Source organism: Podarcis liolepis (assembly GCF_965112155.1).
Source record: "Podarcis liolepis genome assembly, chromosome: 3".
Classification (NCBI taxonomy): domain Eukaryota; kingdom Metazoa; phylum Chordata; class Lepidosauria; order Squamata; family Lacertidae; genus Podarcis; species Podarcis liolepis.
Genome location: NC_139557.1, coordinates 102,795,726 through 102,818,783, shown reverse-complemented (window position 1 = coordinate 102,818,783; position 23,058 = coordinate 102,795,726). Strand labels below are relative to the sequence as shown.

The window sequence follows — 23,058 nt, the reverse complement described above, 5'->3', positions numbered from 1 at the left end:
TACAAATAGGGAGGGCTTTACATAAATTTATATATTCTCCCCACACACATCTTCATGCCTGTTGATGGGACCATAAAGTCAACAGGATCAAAACTTCCAAACAAGAGTTTGTGTGAATTTTTTTTTTTATGATTAAGTTCAAGTTGTTCTGATGTTTATGGAGAATGACGGCCCAGAGAGAGAGAGAAAAGAGAGAGAGAGAGAGAGAGAGAGAGAGAGAGAGAGAGAGAGAGAGAGAAATATTCTAGACACACAGAATGAAGAAACTGTCAATGTTCTATAATCCACAAGTAATCTTGCCCTTGGAGGAGATTGCGTTTTTACTTGCTCAGATAAATATATAGTGAAGTTCATGCATCTTGAAATAGAAACACGAGCTGACTTTCAGAACACAGGCCAAAGAAACCATTAAGTGGAAGCAAACACAAAGCGCTCTCTCTTGTTCGGCTGTATATTCTTGCCTGAATATTCTATACAAAGAAATGCAGAAAATGGAACGCATAAGCATTCTGTCCAAATACTTCCCCCCACATTTTGCAGCTCACTATCCTGGTGTGAAGAGTTATTGTATGTGCCCCCATTTTACTCACATGTAATTAAAACTGGAATATTTAGCAGTTGCTGCTTGTTGTCTTGCTTTGGAAATACAATATTTATTTTGTGTACAGTGGTACCTCGGGTTAAGTACTTAATTCGTTCTGGAGGTCTGTTCTTAACCTGAAACTGTTCTTAACCTGAAGCACCACTTTAGCTAATGGGGCCTCCCACTGCTGCTGCGGCGCCGCAGCACGATTTCTGTTCTCATCCTGAAGCAAAGTTCTTAACCTGAGGTACTATTTCTGGGTTAGCGGAGTCTGTAACCTGAAGCGTATGTAACCCTCTATCTTGACTGGTTATTGTTGGAAGTAGAATGCTGAAGTTGATGGAGCTTTTATGCTGTTAAATAGCATGACATAAATGTATTTGCTTATACTAAGGGGGGGGGGAGAGAAATTTAGCTGAAGGACCAGGGGAAAATATAGGTGCGAGTGACCACAACAATAGAGATGGTTGTTGTTTAGTCGTTCAGTCGTGTCCGACTCTTCGTGACCCCATGGACCAGAGCACGCCAGGCACTCCTGTCTTCCACTGTCTCTCGCAGTTTGGTCAAACTCATGCTGGTAGCTTCAAGAACACTGTCCAACCATCTCGTCTTCTGTCGTCCCCTTCTCCTTGTGCCCTCCATCTTTCCCAACATCAGGGTCTTTTCCGGGGAGTCTTCTCTTCTCATGAGGTGGCCAAAGTATTGGAGTCTCAGCTTCACGATCTGTTCTTCCAGTGAGCACTCAGGGCTGATTTCCTTAAGAATGGAGAGGTTTGATCTTCTTGCGGTCCATGGGACTCTCAAGAGTCTCCTCCAGCACCATAATTCAAAAGCATCAATTCTTTGGCAATCAGCCTTCTTTATGGTCCAGCTCTCACTTCCATACATCACTACTGGGAAAACCATAGCTTTAACATTGAGATGGTAGAAAGTATTTATTGCTTCAGAGATGCAAAAGTTAAGGCTGGAGCATTAGCTTACAATTTCCATGCTTTGGGGCAGAGAAATGAATTTGTAAGCACCTTAAGCTAAAACAAATAAGTGTAACCTAGAAATTATATACATCATTATTTTCCTTTTCTTAAAAAGTTCAGCTTAAATGAGTCTCCCACTCTTCTCCCAACCAAGCACTCACCAAGTGCATGCCTAGTTAGCCTCAACATTATTTCAGCACCAGTTAACCCTCACATCTTCAGTGGAACTTTTCCCCTCCAGTTTCCCTCAAAATGTAATATGCCATTTTAGCCTGGGGAACCACATCCATGGGGAGAATGTCCATCCATTTCATCTCTACCAGGTACATTAAGCCCCACTGGAAACAGTGCAGTTTCTTCTGAGTCATCATGTACAGGATTGTGCTGTTCGTTCCGTGTTTGTGGTATATTACTTTTTACAGTCTGCACACAGATTGGGATGCTGTTGCATGTATCCAATTCCTGATCTGTACGCTAGCAATCCATCGGTCTTTCTGTGCACATAAGGACAGAGTGGGAGAGAATACGAGACCTGACACATGTTTTTAATGGAACGGCGCGCGCATGGTCGCCTCCTGTGAGGAGTTCTCAGCTCTAAAGTACCAGAAAGCTGTTGTAGCTCTGCTCTCCCCGAGTCCTATTGTATGTACGTCTCTCCTCTTGTCATAACACCACCTCTGAAACATTCACACAGCTTAGTCCCTTTTGCAGAACATTTAGAGGGTGGAATTTTGAAACGTTAAAAAGACTGTTTAAGCAATGTCAGCTGCCTGACTCGTTTCACAAAAGGAAAGAAGCTCTCAAGGAGGAAGTAAATGATAATGTCATATCCTGATATCTTTTGCCCCTTGAATTCTGAGTGGTCCCATATGGCTTTTGCATTCCCCCCTTTTGTTTCTCTCCCTCCACACGTGCCCCCCTTTGAAAAAAGGGGGTTGAGCCTCACACTGCATTCACAACAGAGAGTCAGCCTTGAATTTAGTCCTTAAAATGTCTGTGTGTGTGTGCACGCGTGTGTTTTAAGAAAGAATGCGAGAGAAAGAACCAAGTTGCCAATGTACAGTCCCCATACTACAGTGAACTAGAAAAGAGATCCTAATCACAACAGAACATTATGCAGAAGCATAAATCGTTTTTTTAAAGTGTCTTAAATATAATAAAAAGAATAATTAAGAATCAAATGGCCCACTATCTTGACAGTTTAATGATGCCATGAAAGACGGAGAAAGTCTGGTTTTACTACTTTCTCTTTAAAAAGAAAAAAATCAAAATCATTGAAGTTTACTTCCGTTCACACTTTTCATGCACACACACAAACACACTTGCTCCAGTGTATCTGAAGAAGTGTGCATGCACACGAAAGCTCATACCAAGAACTAACTTAGTTGGTCTTTAAGGTGCTACTGGAAGGAATTTTTTTATTTTGACTATGGCAGACCAACACGGCTACCTATCTACAACACTTGCGCTTGTCTGCTACAGAAGGTCTTTGGTATGTGCTGCTGTGTATGCATGTGCTACTGAGAATTGCAGAGTTGGAAAGGACGCCAAAGGACATCTAGTCTAACCCCCTGCAATGCAGGAATCTCAACCTCCTCTTCAGTCCCTTACTTCAGCCATTGCCCATTCACTGGAGGGATGACTCCTAAGCTGGGTGCTGTGATTTCCAATTTGGCTTGAGACCTGGTGGTTCTCAATGAAACATTGCCTAGAAGAAATGTGGGTACCCTCATCAGAAACACACACAATAAAAGGATTTCATCTCTCTGTCCTTCTAAGCCTACTACTAAAAAAAAAAAATCTGGTTAGTTCATAATTTTTTCAAATTAACAAACCAAAACATTTCCACCTCTGCTTATCTGAATGGTTTTAACCGAGGTATAAACTTTTTTCCATTTCCCCCCCCAAAAAAGGCACTAAATGTCCGAAGCATTTGCTTCCTTCACTGAAACGAAGAGGGCAAACTCTGTGGACAACCTCCATGTACACTATGAAAATCCCATGCCTGATAGTAGGTCACTTTGCCGTTTAAAATGCTAGAGCTACTTTAGAAAATGGAATATAATACCACTCCTTGCCACATGGTTCCGAATATTTGACCTGCTCTTGTTACCCTCATTGTCTGAGGTGAGGTGGCCAATCACTGGTGATAAGGTCCTCTCTGTTGAGCATCCTCCCCAGGGAAACTCAATTGGCTCATTTTCTTCTAACCTGTAGGTGCTAGGAATACTGTTTAATGATCTCCACCAACAATTTCTAGACCATCTACGTATTCCAACATGGAAACCAGAGACAGAGGTTATACGCTTCTTATTACAGGGGAGAGACCAGGAGCTCACCAAGACAGTAGATAAGTTCCTCTATTTGATTTTCTGTCGCCAAAGTACGCTACAGGATCTTGCCCTTGCTGGAGATCCACAGAGATGAAATAGATTGCTCGGCTCTTCTTCCCTTTGGCAAATGACTGTACTGTTGAAATGGCAAAGAGATCGCTCTGGCCTATTTATTCTGAATGTTTGTATGTGATGCCAATAAAGATTTGATGATGGTGATGATGATGATGATGATGATGATGATGATGAATAATGTTTATTACTTGTAAATTTTTAAGGTTGAAAGATGGGATTTTTTTTTTTATAAACACACACACACAGTGGTACCTCGGGTTACATATGCTTTAGGTTACAGACTCTGCTAACCCAGAAATAGTGCTTCAGGTTAAGAACTTTGCTTCAGGTTGAGAACAGAAATCGTGCTCCGGTGGCACGGTGACAGTGGGAGGCCCCATTAGCTAAAGTGGTGCTTCAGGTTAAGAACAGTCTCAGGTTAAGTACAGACCTCCGGAACGAATTAACCCGAGGTACCACTGTGTGTGTGTGTGTGTGTGTGTGTGTGTGTGTGTATAGTCCGCAACCATTAGCGTAAGGTCTGTCAACACTACTCTAATATGATTTTCAGCCTGTTGGGGCAGCAAGCATTCTTCATCTGGTTCAGTCCTCTGAGGCCCACCTCTGCATCCGCTGCATGTGGTGGTGACATGAGGACAGGCCTTCTCAGTGGTGGCTCCCTAGTTGTGGAATGCTCTCCCCAGGGAGGCACCTTAGCACCATCACTGTGTGTCTTTGGGCATTAAGTGAAAACATTTTTATTCACTCAGGCCTTCGGATCTTAATTTTCTGCTTATCTTTCAGTGAAGTTGTGTCGGATTTCCTCTTTCTTGCTTTTATGTCTGTTTTCAATCCTTGTGTTTGTAAATCACTTGGAGTTCGTTTTTGAAGTGGGAGGGGGGAATGGACAAATAAATATAAGGATAAATAATTGAGAATAATAGTAAGACATAGCTCACCTGGTTCTAAACACGCATGCACTGACACAAGATTTGTGATTGGACTTTAGCAAATATAAATTGGTTTAAACCAACCCTTTTCTAAAAATTATTTTGTGCTATGAATTCTATTATTAGGAAACCAAATGGACAGTCCCTTCTACTACCCCCAATCTCTTATCTGAATCAAGTGGTGCATTCAGCCATCAAGACGGCACTCGGATCAGCACCCCGGTCCAGATGTGCACCTGCATCTGTCCTGTGCCTGAGATCCTTTCTCCCTGAGCACATCCATCTTGCTGCATAGAGACCCTGGTGATTTTCTGGTGCTGTGGATTTTCCTTAGCACCACGACCGCAGAACCGGAATGTAATGTTTTGGTTTTTTTAAAAAAAACAACAAACCTTACAGCAGAGACTATTGCTTGTTTCTGGATCTTTTCAAAAACAGAATAGACTACAATTATTTTTAACAATGGGCTTTCTGTGTTGTCAACAATGTGATATTTGTGTGCGTTAACAGTAAGCAAACAACATAATATATCAATGCTTTCTAAAAAGACATATCAATTGTAAGGGCTGAGTTGCTTTTTTAAAATAAAATAAAAAGACTCAATATATGGGGCACGTCCCAGTTTCTCCTATAGCACCTGGTGATGTACTTTTGAAAAGTTTTGGGTTAAAGCATGACTTGAATGTAAGGTTAGGGCTTATCCAGTCTGCTCCCAGTTTTCCAGCAGAATTTGAGTGGTGGTCTAATAGAAAAACACTGTGGTAAAGTACTTATTGATGGTGGGCAGAGAGGGGGTTGAGGAGAATCCTTTTTTATAGCATGATATCCCATCCCTTACTAAGAAGAAGAAGAAGAAGAGTTTGGATTTGATATCCCGCTTTATCACCACCCTAAGGAGTCTCAAAGCGGCTAACAATCTCCTTTCCCTTCCTCCCCCACAACAAACACTCTGTGAGGTGAGTGAGGCTGAGAGACTTCAGAGAAGTGTGACTAGCCCAAGGTCACCCAGCAGCTGCATGTGGAGGAGCGGAGATGTGAACCTGGTTTCCCAGATTGCAAGACTACTGCTCTTAACCACTACACCACACTGGCTCTCAAGGATGCAGTCCTGTACCCACTTACCTAGGAGTAAGCCCCACTGAACTCAGTAGGACTTACTTCTGAGTAGACACGTCTACGACTCTGCTGTGAATTGCTCAAAATAATTATATCGTAAATACATTAAAGCAGGCTTTGCATATTGTGCCCTGAGACATTTTGGGCTGCCCATCAGCTTCAGCAAGCACAAAACACTTCGAGGGCACCAGGTTGCTGAAAGCTATATTAAAACGATAGATTGGCAAAGCCTGTGTTAAAAACAACAACAAAAGCTGGGTTCCAAAAGGCAACAGAAATTCAGTTTACACCCTGAGGTTCTCTTCAAATAAAAAATAATCTCCTATGTAACAAAGCATTCTTGGTTGCACTGTAGCTCTTCCTAGAAAGGGTCTGCTCAATTCTCCATGTTATCCAAAAGAAATACAAATAAGGATTATTGATTAGATCTTATACTGGCATCCTTTGACACAGTTGATTTATATAGGGCAGATGTGACTAGGCCTCTAAGCCTCCAGGGCTTGATTCCAACACTCATCAGCCCAAAGGCATCATGGAAGGATGGGAACCGTTGTCTAATATCTGGAGGTGTCAGAGTTTAAAAGTAAGAGATGTATTTCTTTGTGACTTATTGAGAAGCATTTAGAATAGCACCCCGTTCTCTAAAAAAATGCTTCCATATGTAAATCACACAGATCTTACCAGTGACACAACTATCTATGTCATCTAGTCCTGAAGACTTGACTCAACAACCGGCTTCCTTCAACCCCCTGCTACAAGATGAATGTGGCAGGGACATAAATTCAGCATTTTAACCCGTTGTATTTTGCTGCCATCTGGTGGCTTATCCAAATCACTGCACTGCTGAGACCAATTAAGGCAAAAAAATAATAATCTTTGCAGCGTTTTAATAAACACAAACAAGAGTTTGTGGACCATTTTAAGTGTTGCCTTTATTGCAAGAGTTAGATCTGGCATTTAATATGGACCCGTGCGAACGCTCTCTCTTCTGCTTTGACTCCTGCCACCGTGATCAATGATGTCATGTTATTATTGCCAGTCCTGGTTTGATTTCTGCTTGATGAACCGGAGAGATAAGTAGTATAAAACCAAGAAGGTGGTGGAAATACTGACCAAGATGAGGTAAATTGCGTAGTGGGGCTGGAGGTCTAAATCCAGAGACTGGAGTACCTGTAAGTCAATCAAATTCCAATTAAATCAATCAGTTTGAATTCCAGTTAAATAAATTGTAATTGTTTACTCATAAGTGGGTCTCAATCAATTAATTAATTATCTAAATGTGCATGCAAGCGAAACAGTAGATCTGAAGATGAAACCATTATTTGTTCTGAGAGGAGTATGTCTATATTACAGCTCAATGGTAGAGCATCTGCTTTGCATATAGAAGATCTCAGGTCCAGTCTCCAGATTTGTCCCCGGTCGAAAATCTTGGAGAGCTTCTATGAGGCAGCATAGACAATACTGAGCTAGATGGATCAATGGTCTGAGTTGGTATAAGTTGGTATAAACACCTTTGCTCTTTGGTACTTGTAGAACTCAGCAGGGAGGAGCATGTGGAGAAAAGTAGAATTAGTTGCCTTTGCTCTGGCGCCACCCACTGTTGGCCTCCTGCCTTACGCCCTACCAGTCTCAATAGGCCCCAATCACTACTGAATTAAATGCTGCCCCGTCCTGTTTTAAATTTTCTTCCATATACATTCCAGGAAAGAAGCAAACCCGTTCTCCTTTTGACATTGCTCTTGTTTCTCTTTGTGTCCACGCTTTGCGGAAGCTATCTATAAAGTTCAGATAAGAGGCTCTTCAGTTACGACTGTCTGTCACTGCAAGAACTGTGACAACTCTCTTGATGAGTGCATGAGCATCCTTTGAGAGGTGGTGCAGTGCAATTTCTAAACACTGTTTTCCAGCAAATTCACAGCTGAGGTGTGTAGAAGGGAATTATTGCTTCTTTAACAAAACAACCACCCTTCCAAATTCCCCCCATCATCCCTCGTTTGACAATTGCAGCCGCAACAAAACAGAAGCAGGCACAGGAGGTTAAAGAAAAATAGTTAGAGGCTCCAAGTTGAAAGTTACCCCCACCCCAGCTGCCAGCCATGATTGAAGAGTCTCGGTTGTGTGAATGGGGCTTGCTAGGAATATATATTGTATTCTTTACACTCAGAAATGGAAAGATGAAGAAGTTCCCACCAAAGAAGAATGGATAACCAAACTGATGGACTATGTCGAATCAGCAACGTTAACAGCTAAAATAAGAGAACTTAGTGATGATTGTTTTGTTGAAGAATGGAAGCCTTTATCAGATAGTTTAAAGAAATATTATAGCTTACACACAAATATAGTATATACATATACAGTGGTACCTTGGTTTTTGAATATAATTCATTCTGGAAGACTGTTTGAGTTCTGAAACATTTGAAAACTGAAAACTCAACAGCCGAAAGCTAGGCCTCAGGATCTTACACTCAGCGGAAGCCGTGAAACATGTTCGACTTCCGAGGCGTGTTCAAAAACCGAAGCATTTACTTCCAGGTTTATGACGTTTGAAAACCAAAATGTTTGTCAACGGAGACATTTGAAAACCGAGGTACCACTGTTGTTGTTGTTTAGTCGTTTAGTCGTGTCCAACTCTTCGTGACCCCATGGACCAGAGAACGCCAGGCACTCCTGTCTTCCACTGCCTCCCGCAGTTTGGTACCACTATACATATTGTGAATTGAGGGGAGGTGCCATGACCTTCCACCCCCCCTCCAAAAAAAATCCCCTCCTGCAAAACTCCTGTGCAGCTGAATTGACTGTTCTCAGCACCGATCAGATGATGGTCAGTGAGAGTGTGCGTCTTCAAAGGAGCACGACCAGAGCTGGTGGGTGCTGGCAGCACTTTTTCAAAAGCGCTACGGGTTGGATGCTGAGAAGGAGCAGAAACGGACCTCGAAGGAGCTTCTTCTCAGCAACCAGAGACAGCTTCTTTGGGGAAACACTGTCAGTGTCCAGCAGCTGATGGGTGCTGAGAGGCAGTTGCTTTGCAGTCCTCTTGAAAAGGAGTGGAGCTCCTTTAGAACTGAAAAGGAGTGAAGCTCCTTTAGAACTGCATTCTTGCCACCAAGCTATAATCAGGGGGACTTGCGCCCAGGTGCATCTTTTTAGAATTGTAGGGTGTTGCAGAAAGATGAGTGCCCCCTAGTGCTCAGTAAGACTAATTGCCTTTCGTTAGGCAATTCTATACTGGCTTATCGACAGAGGCCTCTCAGTGTTTCATAGTTCAAAATCAATAAAACAATCGGCATTAATAATTGTATTGATTGGATAAAATTGGTATTGTTATAATGAAGCTGCTATTGGAACGATATTGGAAAATCAATAAAAATATTATAAAATAAATATAAAAGGTACAAATCCAGAGTCCTGTGTGTGTGTGTGTGTGTACAGCAAGTCTACAACCTGCACTGGGGTTACGTTCCAGGGGTCAGACCTAAAGCCAAAATCGTATACAGTAAGCCTGCAACTTACGCTCATTTTTTCTTATGTGATTGCAACCTTACGTGGTCAGTAAATAAATAAATAATCTGGAAAAATGTGGGGGAAATCAAAATATGCAATGGGGAAAAAATGTCAGACGGTGGCAGAAGGGTGGGAAACAAGAGTTGGCAATCCCATCAGCCATTGCACTCACCCTGGGAGAGTAATTGGGCGCTGTCAGAGAGTTGGAGAGTGAGACAGGGGCTGACAAGAGCACGGAGGGCAAGGAAAGTGGTCTGAGAGCAAGGGGAAGGTGATCTGTGCAATTGGAGGTGGTCTGGGAATGAGATGAGCAGTTTGGTTTTTTTAGGGGGCCCTCCTGGCTTTATGTGTTTTTGCTTTGGGGCACAGTTCCCAGAACTGAACCCTTGTGCAAGTAGCAGACTTACCGTATAGTCAGAACCCATTGAGTTCAATGGCAGATGGGATTGCCAAAGTCATTTTTCCTGGAACTGCATCCCCTTTCCACCCTTTTAATTTTTTCTTTTCTTTTCTTTTTTTGCAACATGCATGAAGCTGAATGTGCACAAGTTAAATGCATGTAAGTTGTGGATGTGGGTGTGTGCAACACTAACCCAAAATTGTGGTTAACATGTGCACACAATATTTGAATAGCTATATTCATGAGAAATGTTAGCTAGAAAGAAGTGACTTACTAGTTTTCCAGGAACTGGATAGGTGATATTGCCAAAAGTCATCGGGTAAGTGCGTCCTCTAAATTGAACTTGCATTACTCCTTCAAAACTCCACCTGACGAAAGATACTTTGGAAATCCAAGTTGGAACTGGAAAAAGAGGGAAGCAAAGGGAGCCTAATTCAACACAGATCGTGGACTCAAAGAAACAAGAACTTTGCCCGAAATTGCACAAGAGCGTGGTGCCCAAAATGGCTGCCGTGCTCTCACAGAAAAAACAGGATGTCCCGGTTTTTCCGGTGCAGTTGATGGGTATGCTAGCATGTGACCCCCAGAAAGTTGTCCAGAAGGGAATAATAATAATTTATTACTTGTACCCCATCCATCTTTTGCCCCGGTCACTCTGGGTGGCTGCCAACAGAATATAAAAGACAATGCAACACCAGAAAGCTTCCTGATACAGCTTCAGATATCTACGGAAAGACGTATAAATGCTTAAATGGTTTTCCACCCGTGAAATATGGCTTTCCATCGCTTTGTCTGCTTCTGTGCATGTAGCTTTCTGCTTGTCCCTGGTGTTTCCAGCTTACCTGTCCATAGGTTTTCCAAGCTTATGAAGAAGCCTCCGCTCATCAAAAACATTGTGTACAGAATATTGGCAACGAAGGCCGAGATATGAAATGTTGGCAGCATTGCAGACATCCACATCGTCATGGTCCGGGCGCAGAAAGTGACTAGCATAAGCAGCAGCAGCATAAGGAAGAAACATTCCGGTTCCGGACGGAGGTTTGCTAGCCAGTAGATAGGAACCCCATAAACTATCATTAGGAAGAACTGTTCTGGAAGTTCTCCTAAAACCTGTTTGAGAAAGGAAACACCATTGACCTTGAGGGGAACACCCACCAATTTATTCCATATCTGAGGCCAAAAAAAATAAAATGTGACATAAATGGGCTATTGTTTCTCTAACTTTCTAATGCTAGTTACAGATAGGTAGCCGTGTTGGTCTGCCATAGTCAAAACAAAAAAAATCCTTCCAGTAGCACCTTAAAGACCAACTAAGTTAGTTCTTGGTATGAGCTTTCGTGTGCAAGCACACTTCTTCAGATACACATGCTAGATTTTCTAATGCTAGATTTTGATGGGACAGTGGAGGGGGAACACATGGAAGAGAGGTCCTGGCATTTTACTTTTTTCAGATCAGGAGAACTGCCATCATCTGCCAGGGTAGTGCCAGGATAATGGGTGGATTTTCCATGTGGCAAGTGTAAGAGCTGGTCAAGAGACTTCTGTTGTTTCCTCTTTTTTTTGGAACAGGTCAGCAAAGAAGAAATTAGAGACAGAGGAAAAAAATTAAGTGAGGGCTAGGTACTTCTTTTCTTTGCTGAGGTTCCTGCTTGTGCCTTAAAAGGGCTTTTTTCAGCCAGAACTTGCCGGAACACCTCGCAGGTGGGCGCCATTGCCATTATAAGAGAACAAGGGAGGTGTTCATGGTGAGTTCCGGCACCTCTTTTTCTAGAAAAACAGCACTGGTAACACATATATTGCAAGACTGTTTAAAAGCTGCATTTCAGCTGGCTAAAGATCATTTGTTAAAGCTCAAGGTGTTTTACAATGTGAATTGATTCTATATGCACCTTTTTCTGTGACTGTCCCCTGATCCTAATTAATTGAGTATTATCCTACATACTGCTGCTCTTTCAAGCGGAGGGGGCAGGAGGGGGTTGCATTTATGTATTTAGTCATATGGATCAGCACAGCTGATTGCATTTTGGGACTCTTCTTTGGGACACTAACAAAACATTAACAAAACAGAACAGAACAGAACCCTGTCCTTACAGCACAACATCAACCCATCACTGGCTTTCATTCTACAATTAATCACCATCTTTCCTAGAGTTAATAGTTCAGTGCTTCTCAAATGGTGGTCCATGGTTCCCTATGTCCCAGAAGCATTTCCAAGAGAGGAGAGGGGAATGGAAGCCATCTTGCTACAACGGAAGCCAATTACCTTGGCGGAGAAATATGGGCTAACAGGATACAGCCCATCTTCAAAATCCTGATACAGTACAGCTTTTTCAGAATGGCCTGTAGCAGAAATAAACCATTGTGTTTCTTGTTAGAATGGCAGGGTGCCATTTTTATTTTTATTTTTTTAACATTGCTATTGCTTTCTGAATTTTTAAAACCTCTTAAAAACTTCTTTCTCAAACGTCTTTTAAAAAAATATTAAAACCTAAAAAAACCCAACTCATCTAAAACTCTTAAGGCTGTAAAACTTACATTTTGTTACAGTTTCAACAACCACAAGGTAAGGAATCAGAGCTCCTAGCATAAACAGAAGTCCCGATACATCCGGAATAGACAGACTTTTCTCATGACCATAATATAGGAATCCCATTAACAATGACATTAGAAGAGCCTCAAATCCACGGATCAGCAATGCTGAGAGATCTCGGAAATCATTGGAGATCTGGCGGCTACAAAAAGAAATAACACTATCAACTCTGAGCCTAAATTATCTCCTCACTTCAGGATGGAGAACATATCTATGGCTACCACAATGAATGATGCCCACCCTAGATGCCTTGGGGAGGCCTCTGCTGTCTGACAGCATGATTAATAGGTTAGGTTTGTGCTTTTGGACCTAAATAGACTCTACCTGTATTTCTAGCTACTGCAACCAACCAGATCCCTATGATCTTGGCCCTAGGACACAAGGTGAGGACCATTCATCCATATCCATAACTGACAATGCCGTCAATCTTGGAGGAAGTGTACATTAACCATGTTAGATGGTCATGTCTGATACTGATATAGTGCAGGAATTAAATAGGTAAGGGCCTTCTCTGCAGTGGCTCCCCATCTATGGAATGCTCTCCCCAGGGAAGTTCGCGTGGTGCCTTCATTATACACCTTTAGGCGCCAGGCAAAAGTGTTCCTTTTTAACCAGGCCTTTGGTTGATCTTATTGACACCCAACACCCTTTTAGAATGTGGCTTTTTGGGGGGTGGCTATTGGGTTATTGCTTTTGGTTTGATTTTATATGTTGTGGTCTTGTTGTGAGCTGCCCTGAGACCTCCGGGTATAGGGCAGTGTATAAGTTAAATTATTATTATTATTATTAATAATAATAATAATAATCCAGTCTGATATTTGCAATCTTACTAGGGCTTGAAACAACATTACCTTAGCAAAACAGTAAACTGCTGTAACCATCCTGGCAACTGATCGGCCGAATGAGAGTTCACAGTAATTTTCTCCTCCAAAATGAACACAGTAGAGCTGTCAAAAATGGACGGAAATGGGAGATGAGATTATTCCGAAACCAATTTCTTTATATACTGCCTTGATATACCGCCATCAAAGCTCTTTACGGCTCCTGTTTTTACCTCTGTGCAGAAACAGTGACCATGTTGTCTCTTGGTTTGCTTTTCCATAAGCGGTCATCCACGTTTTTAATGTTTTCATGAAACATGGCAGCAAGTGAGCGAGCCCTTTGCCTGCTTTCCATCTCCTTTTCTTCACTCTGCCTCTCGATGCTGATCAAATCAACTGTAAGACAGGATCCTGAGTAAGATCATATAACCCACACATGCTGTTCAGCGTTTTCAGTTTCGTATCTGAATTTACACTTATCTTTTCAGGGGTAATTGAATCCTATCGTCCAATTCTGTTTAAATTCCCTGCCTGCCAATTTAGGATTGTACTTCATGCGTCTAATGAAGTGCCCACTGATAATGGCATCCCTGATAGGTGACCATCCAGAAACACTAAGATCCTGCTGGATCAAGCCAGTGGTCCATCAAATCCTGTTCTCACAGTTGCCACCCAGATATCTATGGGACGCCTGCAAGTGGGACCTGAGCTCAAGAGCTTTCTCTGCTCCTGTGATTTCCAACACCTGGTATTCAGAAGCTTACTCCCTTCTGCTGTGGAGACCGATGCAGATAATTCATCCAGCTTCTCTACAATCTCCTCGTCCTCCTTTAGCATACATAGAATCATAGAATCATAGAATCATAGAATCATAGAATCATAGAGTTGGAAGAGACCACAAGGGCCATCGAGTCCAACCCCCTGCCAAGCAGGAAACACCATCAGAGCACTCCTGACATATGGTTGTCAAGCCTCTGCTTAAAGATCTCCAAAGAAGGAGACTCCACCACACTCCTTGGCAGCAAATTCCACTGTCGAACAGCTCTTACTGTCAGGAAGTTCTTCCTAATGTTTAGGTGGAATCTTCTTTCTTGTAGTTTGGATCCATTGCTCCGTGTCCGCTTCTCTGGAGCAGCAGAAAACAACCTTTCTCCCTCCTCTATGTGACATCCTTTTATATATTTGAACATGGCTATCATATCACCCCTTAACCTCCTCTTCTCCAGGCTAAACATGCCCAGCTCCCTTAACCGTTCCTCATAAGGCATCGTTTCCAGGCCTTTGACCATTTTGGTTGCCCTCCTCTGGATACGTCCCAGTTTGTCAGTGTCCTTCTTGAATTGTGATGCCCAGAACTGGACACAGTACTCCAGGTGAGGTCTGACCAGAGCAGAATACAGTGGCACTATTACTTCCCTTGATCTAGATGCTATACTCCTATTGATGAGGCCCAGAATTGCATTGGCTTTTTTGCTGCCGCGTCACACTGTTGGCTCATGTTAAGTTTGTGGTCAACCAAGACTCCTAGATCCTTTTCACATGTACTGCTCTCAAGCCAGGTGTCATCCATCTTGTATTTGTGCCTCTCATTTTTTTTGCCCATTAGACTGCCTTGTCATCCAAGGGTCTAACAGCCTCCCTAGCTGCTCTCCTGCTACTAATAATGTATTTAAAGAACTTATTGTTTGTCTTTACTCTTCTAGTAAACTCTGACAAAGGAGAGGCTGCCAGCTTCTCTTGTAGTCTGTTCCACCCTTGAAGAGGCCATCATGAAATTCTTGGTAAAGTTCAGTCCAGTGGTAGCCAATGTAGTTCATTAGCTGATGCTATAGACTACAGCTCCCATCAGCCTCAGCCAATATATGACAAGTAAGGATGATGGGGATTGGAATCCACAACTTCTTCAAGGCACTATGTGGTCTACTAGTAGTTTACTCTAATCCTTCTTTAAGATGTGGTATTTTTTCCCTCTATAACTAAACAAGCAGATTATTGGGCTAGAGCACCACTGTTAACCCTAATTCAAGTTTCTCTAAGACAGGCATAAGCAAACCTCGGCCCTCCAGATGGGACTATCCCCATCATCTATTCCCATCATCCCTGGGACTACAATTCCCATCATCCCTGACCACTGGTCCTGTTAGCTAGGGATGATGGGAATTGTAGTCCCAAACATCTGGAGGGCTGGAGTTTGCCTATGCCTGCTCTAAGAGAGTGATTGTTGCATTGCATAACTGCCTCCCTTTTATCCAACTTGTCCTTCTGTCTCTATCTATCTCTGTCTTCCAAACTGGTCTGGTGTCAAACTTCAGGGGGTCTTTTGTATGATGCCAGCTATGGGCCTCCACCTTCCCAGCCCTCTGCCCCCCCCCAACCAGGGCAGGCCAAATCCTGCTTGTGGTGGCACAGGGGAACTATAAATCTATAGATCTACCTGGATTATAGATATTGGAAAACAAGTTGTAGAGGTGGTTTTTTTTTGGTGGGGGAGGGTAACTTAAAATGGCAGGTGAACACAGCAGATGAGAACTGAGCTTGGCTTCCATTCATATGGTACAGCCGCCTGCCACTGAAAAGCATCTTGCGGGGGCCAGTTGAGAGAGAGGGCAGTGAATAGCAGCACAACTGCTTTGGGACACTGAGGGCCTTTCTTCTGGGGTCTTTGGCCAATACCCGATCTGGCCTATTGCTGGCACCAGGGCTTCCCCCAAATCAAACTTTGGTGTTGTTTTTCTGCCTTTCCCATTGCCACTTCCAAAGGTTGAGGGGAGAGTTTTCTAGGCATTAGCTCCTAATCAGACGACATAATCTGATCATCGCTGGCTATCTGCAAACCTTCAGTTTAAACAAATCATAACTCTCCCAGAAGCACTTATTATACCAACCGTAGAAATCTGCAGGATTGCTGTATGTTGGACAAGGATATCCCATTTGTGTGAAGTATTGGACCATGTCTTGGGCGGCACCAGAGTAGACTGTGAGTCCAGATGTCATCAAGAGAACCAAATCGAAAAGCTGGAAGATATCCGATCTTGGCTGGTGAACTGACAGAAGAACTAATCTATTTCCTCTTGCTAGCCTAGACAGCAGTATTACTAGGTTGTGGGCGGTAAAGCTGTCCAGTCCAGCTGTGGGATCATTGAGTATCAAGATTCCTGCCAAAGAGGAAGGAAAGTTAATTCTGTATCTGATTAGGTTGGTAGCTTTCACCTTCATCCTAAATATGTTCTTACATAGCTTGGTGGCCTTGAAGAGGGAAGCTTGCTCTCTTCTGTGCAAACATAATTTAAACCTAAGAAAATGGTCATGGCTGTAAAGCTTTATTTTCTTGTGGTGCTATGCACCCTGATCCCACATTCAGCCAGGGCATGGGCGCATACCTCCTAGGCCAAATGGCGGAGGAAGAGGAGTGCGGGGGGAGTGCACCACCACCACCAGCACGATCCCGGCGGGGTGCCATTGCTGCCACGCCCCCTGCCCGTGCTGGTCACCACGCCCCCGCAGGCAGTGCGCCCTGCCCCCGGGACGTGCACCAGCCCTGCCCCCACCTGCTCTCCAACCCCCGGTGCTGGAGAATGAAGCTCCACCACTGCCTAGGCCCTCACCCCACTGGAAGTTAAACAAATACACTCCTTTCAGTTGCCTGGATAAAACATTGGTGAACAGATATTTCTGGCCACAAACAACTTTATGATGTGCCCACCTGAAAATCAAAGACCATTTGTAGAGCTACTCATATTTCCCTTGCCCCTGCAGGTATCTGAAAATGCAGAGTAACAAAGACACGGTAAAATGTACTTCACCATGTGGCCAGATGCTACAGACAACTTTATGTGAGTCATACACTTGAAAGCTAAGAAAGAACATTGTGGGGTAGGTAAAGGTAAAGGTAAAGGTACCCCTGCCCATACGGGCCAGTCGTGACTGACTCTGGGGTTGCACGCCCATCTCGCTTAAGAGGCCGGGGGCCAGCACTGTCCGGAGACACTTCCGGGTCACATGGCCAGCATGATGAAGCTGCTCTGGCGAGCCAGCACCAGCGCAGCACACGGAAACGCCGTTTACCTTCCCGCTATAAAGCGGTACCTATTTATCTACTTGCACTTAGGGGTGCTTTCGAACTGCTAGGTGGGCAGCAGCTGGGACTGAACGACGGGAGCTCACCCCGCCGCGGGGATTCGAACCACCGACCATACGATCGGCAAGTCCTAGGCGCTGAGGTTTTACCCACAGCGCCACCCATATTCACCCACGGCTATGTCAGCACCCTCCTTTATTCAGCACCCAAACCACAGCTCTGGGAAAGAAGCACAGCAGAGATGCTTTTGGACATTCTTACCAGGATTCCATAACAGTTGGACCCCAATGCTCACTCGTCTTCTCTCCCCGCCAGAAACACCACGGATGTATTCGTTCCCTACTATTGTGTCCGCACATTGCCGCAATCTCAGTTCTGCTATAACGTCTTCTACCTGAAGAATGAATGAGAGGACAGTGTTCATAGCAGTACTGTCGAATGCCATTTGCAAATAAACATAGAACAGGCACCCTCAAACTTGGCCCTCCAGATGTTTTGGGACTACAACTCCCATCATCCCTATCTAACAGGGTCAGGGATGATGGGAATTGTAGTCCCAAAACATCTGGAGGGCCGAGTTTGGGGGTGCCTGTTATAGAAGGATCTTGTCCATGGAACGGGCATTGCTGTACATAGACAGGGCTATTTTTCTAGCAAAAGTGGTACTGGAACTCACTATGAACACCTCCCTTGTTCTTTTATAATGGTTACAGTGCCCATCTGAGAGGTGCCGGAACTGAGTTCCAGTTGAAAAAAAGCCCTGGCTGTAGAATACAATGCTATACTCAGGAGTGGCTTGCCGAGAAAGGGTATGGTGGTTGACACAGTGCAAATGCACCGTGATAACTAAATCCAGCATTCCTACCAGTGTGTTTGCACTGCACTGACTTTTCCACTACCTTGCCTCTCCCTTCCAGTAAGCAAGAGCGACCCACCTCCTGGGAAGCTAGCATAGTAGCTAGCAATCACCTAGCGAGCTGCTTCTGGTTTATATAAAGTTCTGTGCTGAAACACTGTTTTAATTTTGGAAAGATGCCTCCTGAATACTATCTCCATCATGTCCTGCTTACAGAGTTCTCAGAAGGATCAGCTTGACCACTCTGGGAAACAGGAAACTGAACTAGATGGGCTTTTAGTCTGATCCAGCAGTGCTCTCCTTCTGCTTGTAATTTGGGGCAGTATTGGACTGATTAGTTAAACTAGCACAAGGGTGCAATGGGATTTCTTCTCTGCTCTCCTGTATGTGTCCTGCAGAGTCCCCAAATCTTCTGGAGAAGGTTGGAGGGAACTCCAAAACAGATTGGGGGGCACAGGAGAGAATGCTACGTTGCACGAGGATAAATCCTTGCACTAACAGAGTGTTCACCTTGACACTACATTGTATGTAGCCCTTTGTTTCCAGGTAATTGAGAAGCAATGACTGCGGTGCTGAAGGACTGTAGTGTGGAAGCAAGCTTGGAGTTTTTGCCTCAGGCACCAACATTGCTAGGGCCGATCCTGCCCTCTACCCCACACAGTCAGTAGCCATTTGCATTTTAAAGAATCGACTTTTCTATCAAGGCATTTCTTTTCCCATCTATGCCTCGCCAGAGTTAGACAAGCACTTGGCATGACAATGTGCCAATTCATATTTTTCCATCAAAGAGCACAAAACAAAGTAAAATTGCAAGCCATCCACAAAGAGGAGATATTAGGTAAAACATGCTCTATCACTGATTGAAGAAAAGAAGATGAATAATCACATTCAGATTAGCTTTTCTTTATCCAAACAACTCATACAGCCACTTAGCTAATGTTATTAAATACATTCTTGACAACTTAATTTTCATTCTAATTACCCTTTTTTCTCTTTGTGAATCTGAAAACATCTTGGGGAGACGCAATTTTGCAATGAACAATAGTGTTTCTCTGACTGTCAGGTTGGGTAGCAGTCTGTCGTCTCGCCGTACGTGGGCAATGCATTTCTTTGCCAGCTGGCGAGTGCAGGGTTTTCCATTTATCAAGATTTCACCTGACGTAATTTTGCCTCCGTGGTCCCTGCAGGTAATCACGTCAAACAAAGACGTCTTTCCGCAAGCTGCAAATATAACAGGTCCAGATGTTAAGTAGCTACGGGAGAACAGTTGCTTCAGGTTCTTCACCCCAAAGCATATATGAATCTAGGGGATTTACTAGATGTAACCGGACAGCCATGTGAATTTCACCCACATTTTCTGATCTGTTCAAATCTAAATTATTTGTACAGGAGGTAGTTAGACTGGCGACAGCTGAATCTTACTTTGACAGTGGTAATGGGAAGTGTTTTCCACTGAACTTGAAGACCCCAGGCTGCCTTAAAGGGCTGTCTGTCCTCCATTTGAGGTAGCTGCCTCACTCTGCTCAATAGTAGGGCCACCCTTGTTTTATTGTCTTAGAAAATATAGCAAACAAATGCTGAGACTGAGCAGATTAAAAAGGGATTTAATTCTTACCAGAGCTCTCTATGAGAGCCAGCATCCGCCCACTGTTGACTTTAAAACTCATATTTTGTATAGCTGACACATGGGAATCGGAGTCTAGGCCGCACTTCCAAGGAATTTTCAGCTCCGCTAGTTTCTCATACCAGGGGATCTGTGAGGCCATATTAACCTATGAAAGATGAATGGTGTTTTTGTTAAGTAGAAATGCCTGACGTTTGATGATGATGATTTGTCAATTGCTCTAGAAGGCTTTATCAGCTGAAAAGTAAAGTAATAATGCTTCAGATAAAATAAGGGGGTATTCACTGTAATTTCTAACAAGTCTAGAGCTGTGGAGGTCTATTGGACAGTATTTTAATCCACCAATATCTAAATTCAAATCCCAACTCAGTGCTTTTCCAGGTGAAATTTCAGGTGTGATGGTCAGGACTGCAGCCACAGAAATATCCATCATGCCAAATGCTTAACCTTAATTTTATTAAAAAGCAAGGATGCACTCTTATCTAGCTGTAAGTTCTATTGAATGCAATAAGACTTACTTCTGATGCTCAAGATTGCAGTGTAAGTCTCTAGCTCTTTGTGGAGATATAATACAATTGTTAAAAGGTAAAGGTAAAGGGACCCCTGACCATTAGGTCCAGTCGTGACCGACTCTGGGGTTGCAGCACTCATCTCGCTTTATTGGCCAAGGGAGCCGGCATACAGCTTCCGGGTCATGTGGCCAGCATGACTAAGCCGCTTCTGGCAAACCAGAGCAGCGCACGGAAACGCCGTTCACCTTCCCGCTGGAGCTGTACCTATTTATCTACTTGCACTTTGACGTGCTTTCGAACTGCTAGGTTGTCAGGAGCAGGGACCGAGCAACGGGAGCTTACCCCGTCACGGGGATTCGAACCGCCGACCTTCTGATCAGCAAGTCCTGGGCTCTGTGGTTTAACCCACAGCACCACCCGTGTCCCTAATACAATTGTTACTAAGAAATAAACCTGCTTCTACCTTCCAACATGTTTGCAAGAGCACTGGCAGATATTAATCCCTGCCTTTTGAAAAACACAATCCATTCATTTAGTAGTGTAATGTGTTTCAGCTTAGGCTAAAGGGGCTTTTTAAGGTCCTTTCCAGTCCTGTAGTTTTATGGTCTCAAGATTGGATTCTGCAGAAACAGAGACTGCTAAAATCATCAGGCCAGTTTCTTTCTCCAGTAAGCTGCCTAGACAGATCTGTTAAGTATATGCTTTGTAATGTAGAGTAATGAGTAATGAACATAACCAATACCAATATGTTAAAATATATATAATTAATACCAATTTGTTAAAAGACATAAGAGAAATGCATTCAAGCACACTGAAAAGTCTTTAGGTTGTGTTGAACTAAATTCTACTCTTAGCAGATCCATTGAAGTTAATGGGCCTATGTTTTAGCATTACTGGATCTGCTCTAAGCATGACTATCTTTGACTGCAGACTTACTGGGGAATAAGTTCTGTTTAATTTAATTCAATGGAGATTGATACTTCTGAGCAGACACATATTGACTGTTAAGAGATCTAAGAGAAATACATTGAGTTCATATCACGGACCACGATTGGTTATAGATGAAGAAATCTGGCAATTTCAGTTTCTTTCCATTCCTTATTTTTCCAGTCTTAAATTTGGTTTGCCCTATTCCTGCAAACATTTAAAAAATGTGAATTATAAAAGTCTTCTTGAAAATTTGTATGAATTTTCATGGACATTTATCCACACACATATATTGTTATGCAATTTTGCCCAGTATAGGAATTTTTGTAAGCAGTTTCCCCTGTAATAAGTATATTCCTAGATGCATTCAATTTTGAATGTGTTCACGTCTACTAAAATATGCATTATTATTTTTTAACGTATTCTTTGGCTGGAGAACTGCATTACAAAATTCAGAGAAATGTGTATTTTGAAGGAGATCCATAGTTTGGTCTGCATATTTCTTTGGGAAGTGCAGGCTTGGTAAAGGTAAAAGTAAAGGGACCCCTGACCATTAGGTGAAGTCGTGACCGACTCTGGGGTTGCGGCGCTCATCTCGCTTTATTGGCCAAGGGAGCCAGCGTACAGCATGACTGAGCCACTTCTGGCGAACCAGAGCAGCGCACAGAAATGCCGTTTACCTTCCCACCGGAGTGGTACCTATTGATCTACTTGCACTTTGATGTGCTTTCAAACTGCTAGGTTGGCAGGAGCTGGGACCGAGCAACGGGAGCTCACCCCGTCGTGGGGATTCGAACCGCCGACCTTCTGATCGGCAAGTCCTAGGCTCTGTGGTTTAACCCACAGCGCCACCCGCGTCCAATGCAGGCTTGGTAGTTTTGCATTAAAATTAAAACCCTACCCTTGACATTTTAATCTCCCATTAACCCAGCATTCCCTTCCTATCGAAGTAGAACCATTTATACTCTGAAATAGGGATGGAGGAGAAATTCATTTCAGTCCACATTTAAAGGTGTAGCCATCAAATCCACACTTTTTGAAACAATACAAAAACTGAAGAACAGCCATCCTTCAAAATTCACACTTAACTGAATTTTGTGTTTTAGTTCTCCAACAGTATTTACAAAATGTATAAATTAGGGGGAAAGTGTGCATAAAAATGAAATATATTAATGAAGATTACATTAACAAATGCATTATATTAGGGATATTGCTTGCAAAAATGTGTGCATTTGTCAAAACTGTGTACAAAAAAATGTGTTTATAGTGGGAATTCAAACCAAAATGCAAATGAATTTTCATTAGGATTTTTTAAAAATCGTAAATTGCTTTTTAAAATTTCAGCTCGAATATTTTAAGCAGATGATTACCAAGCATTTTACCTTACTCTATGAATTTAAATACATTCCCCACTTTACCTGGTAGTTGAGGTCTCTGACCTCTAGAACATTTGATTTGCCACTGTATGTGAAATAGAGGCTGTTATCATCTTCCGAGCAAAAAATTCTGTCTTGAAATCTCTTATTTACCTGTATAGAAATAATAACCAAGATGTTATTTGCATAAAGCTTCCAATTATTTTAAAAACAAAGAAGGGAAGGACAGTAAGTGCACATTCATCAGCTAAAGCCGTGTATCGTGTAACAAACCAAGATGTTATAGCAGCTACACCAGTGTTTGGGGATTTTGATCCATTTGGGAATATCATCCACAAATTCATGGTTGTCTTTGGCTCTTTA

The 23,058-nt window shown here is 42.9% G+C and overlaps 2 protein-coding genes across 2 annotated transcripts in view; both read right to left on the bottom strand.

Annotated features, from left to right (window-relative positions):
- Positions 1-23,058, bottom strand: part of PLEKHH2 (pleckstrin homology, MyTH4 and FERM domain containing H2) — a 130,296-nt gene that overhangs the window by 1,502 nt on the left and 105,736 nt on the right. The gene's annotated exons all lie outside the window — the stretch shown is intronic.
- The window catches only part of LOC310702812 (ATP-binding cassette sub-family G member 8-like), a 58,372-nt gene continuing 42,194 nt past the window's right edge, over positions 6,881-23,058 (bottom strand). The window contains exons 13-24 of the mRNA XM_083494984.1: positions 22,738-22,848; positions 19,872-20,028; positions 19,239-19,477; positions 17,662-17,794; positions 16,208-16,477; positions 13,556-13,718; positions 13,353-13,448; positions 12,447-12,643; positions 12,175-12,251; positions 10,754-11,021; positions 10,186-10,313; positions 6,881-7,180 (exon numbers count right to left, since the gene is read on the bottom strand). Of these exons, the coding sequence (XP_083351110.1) occupies positions 7,040-7,180; positions 10,186-10,313; positions 10,754-11,021; positions 12,175-12,251; positions 12,447-12,643; positions 13,353-13,448; positions 13,556-13,718; positions 16,208-16,477; positions 17,662-17,794; positions 19,239-19,477; positions 19,872-20,028; positions 22,738-22,848 (1,980 nt within the window). The 3' untranslated portion in view covers positions 6,881-7,039. The remainder of the gene's footprint in view (positions 7,181-10,185; positions 10,314-10,753; positions 11,022-12,174; positions 12,252-12,446; positions 12,644-13,352; positions 13,449-13,555; positions 13,719-16,207; positions 16,478-17,661; positions 17,795-19,238; positions 19,478-19,871; positions 20,029-22,737; positions 22,849-23,058) is intronic.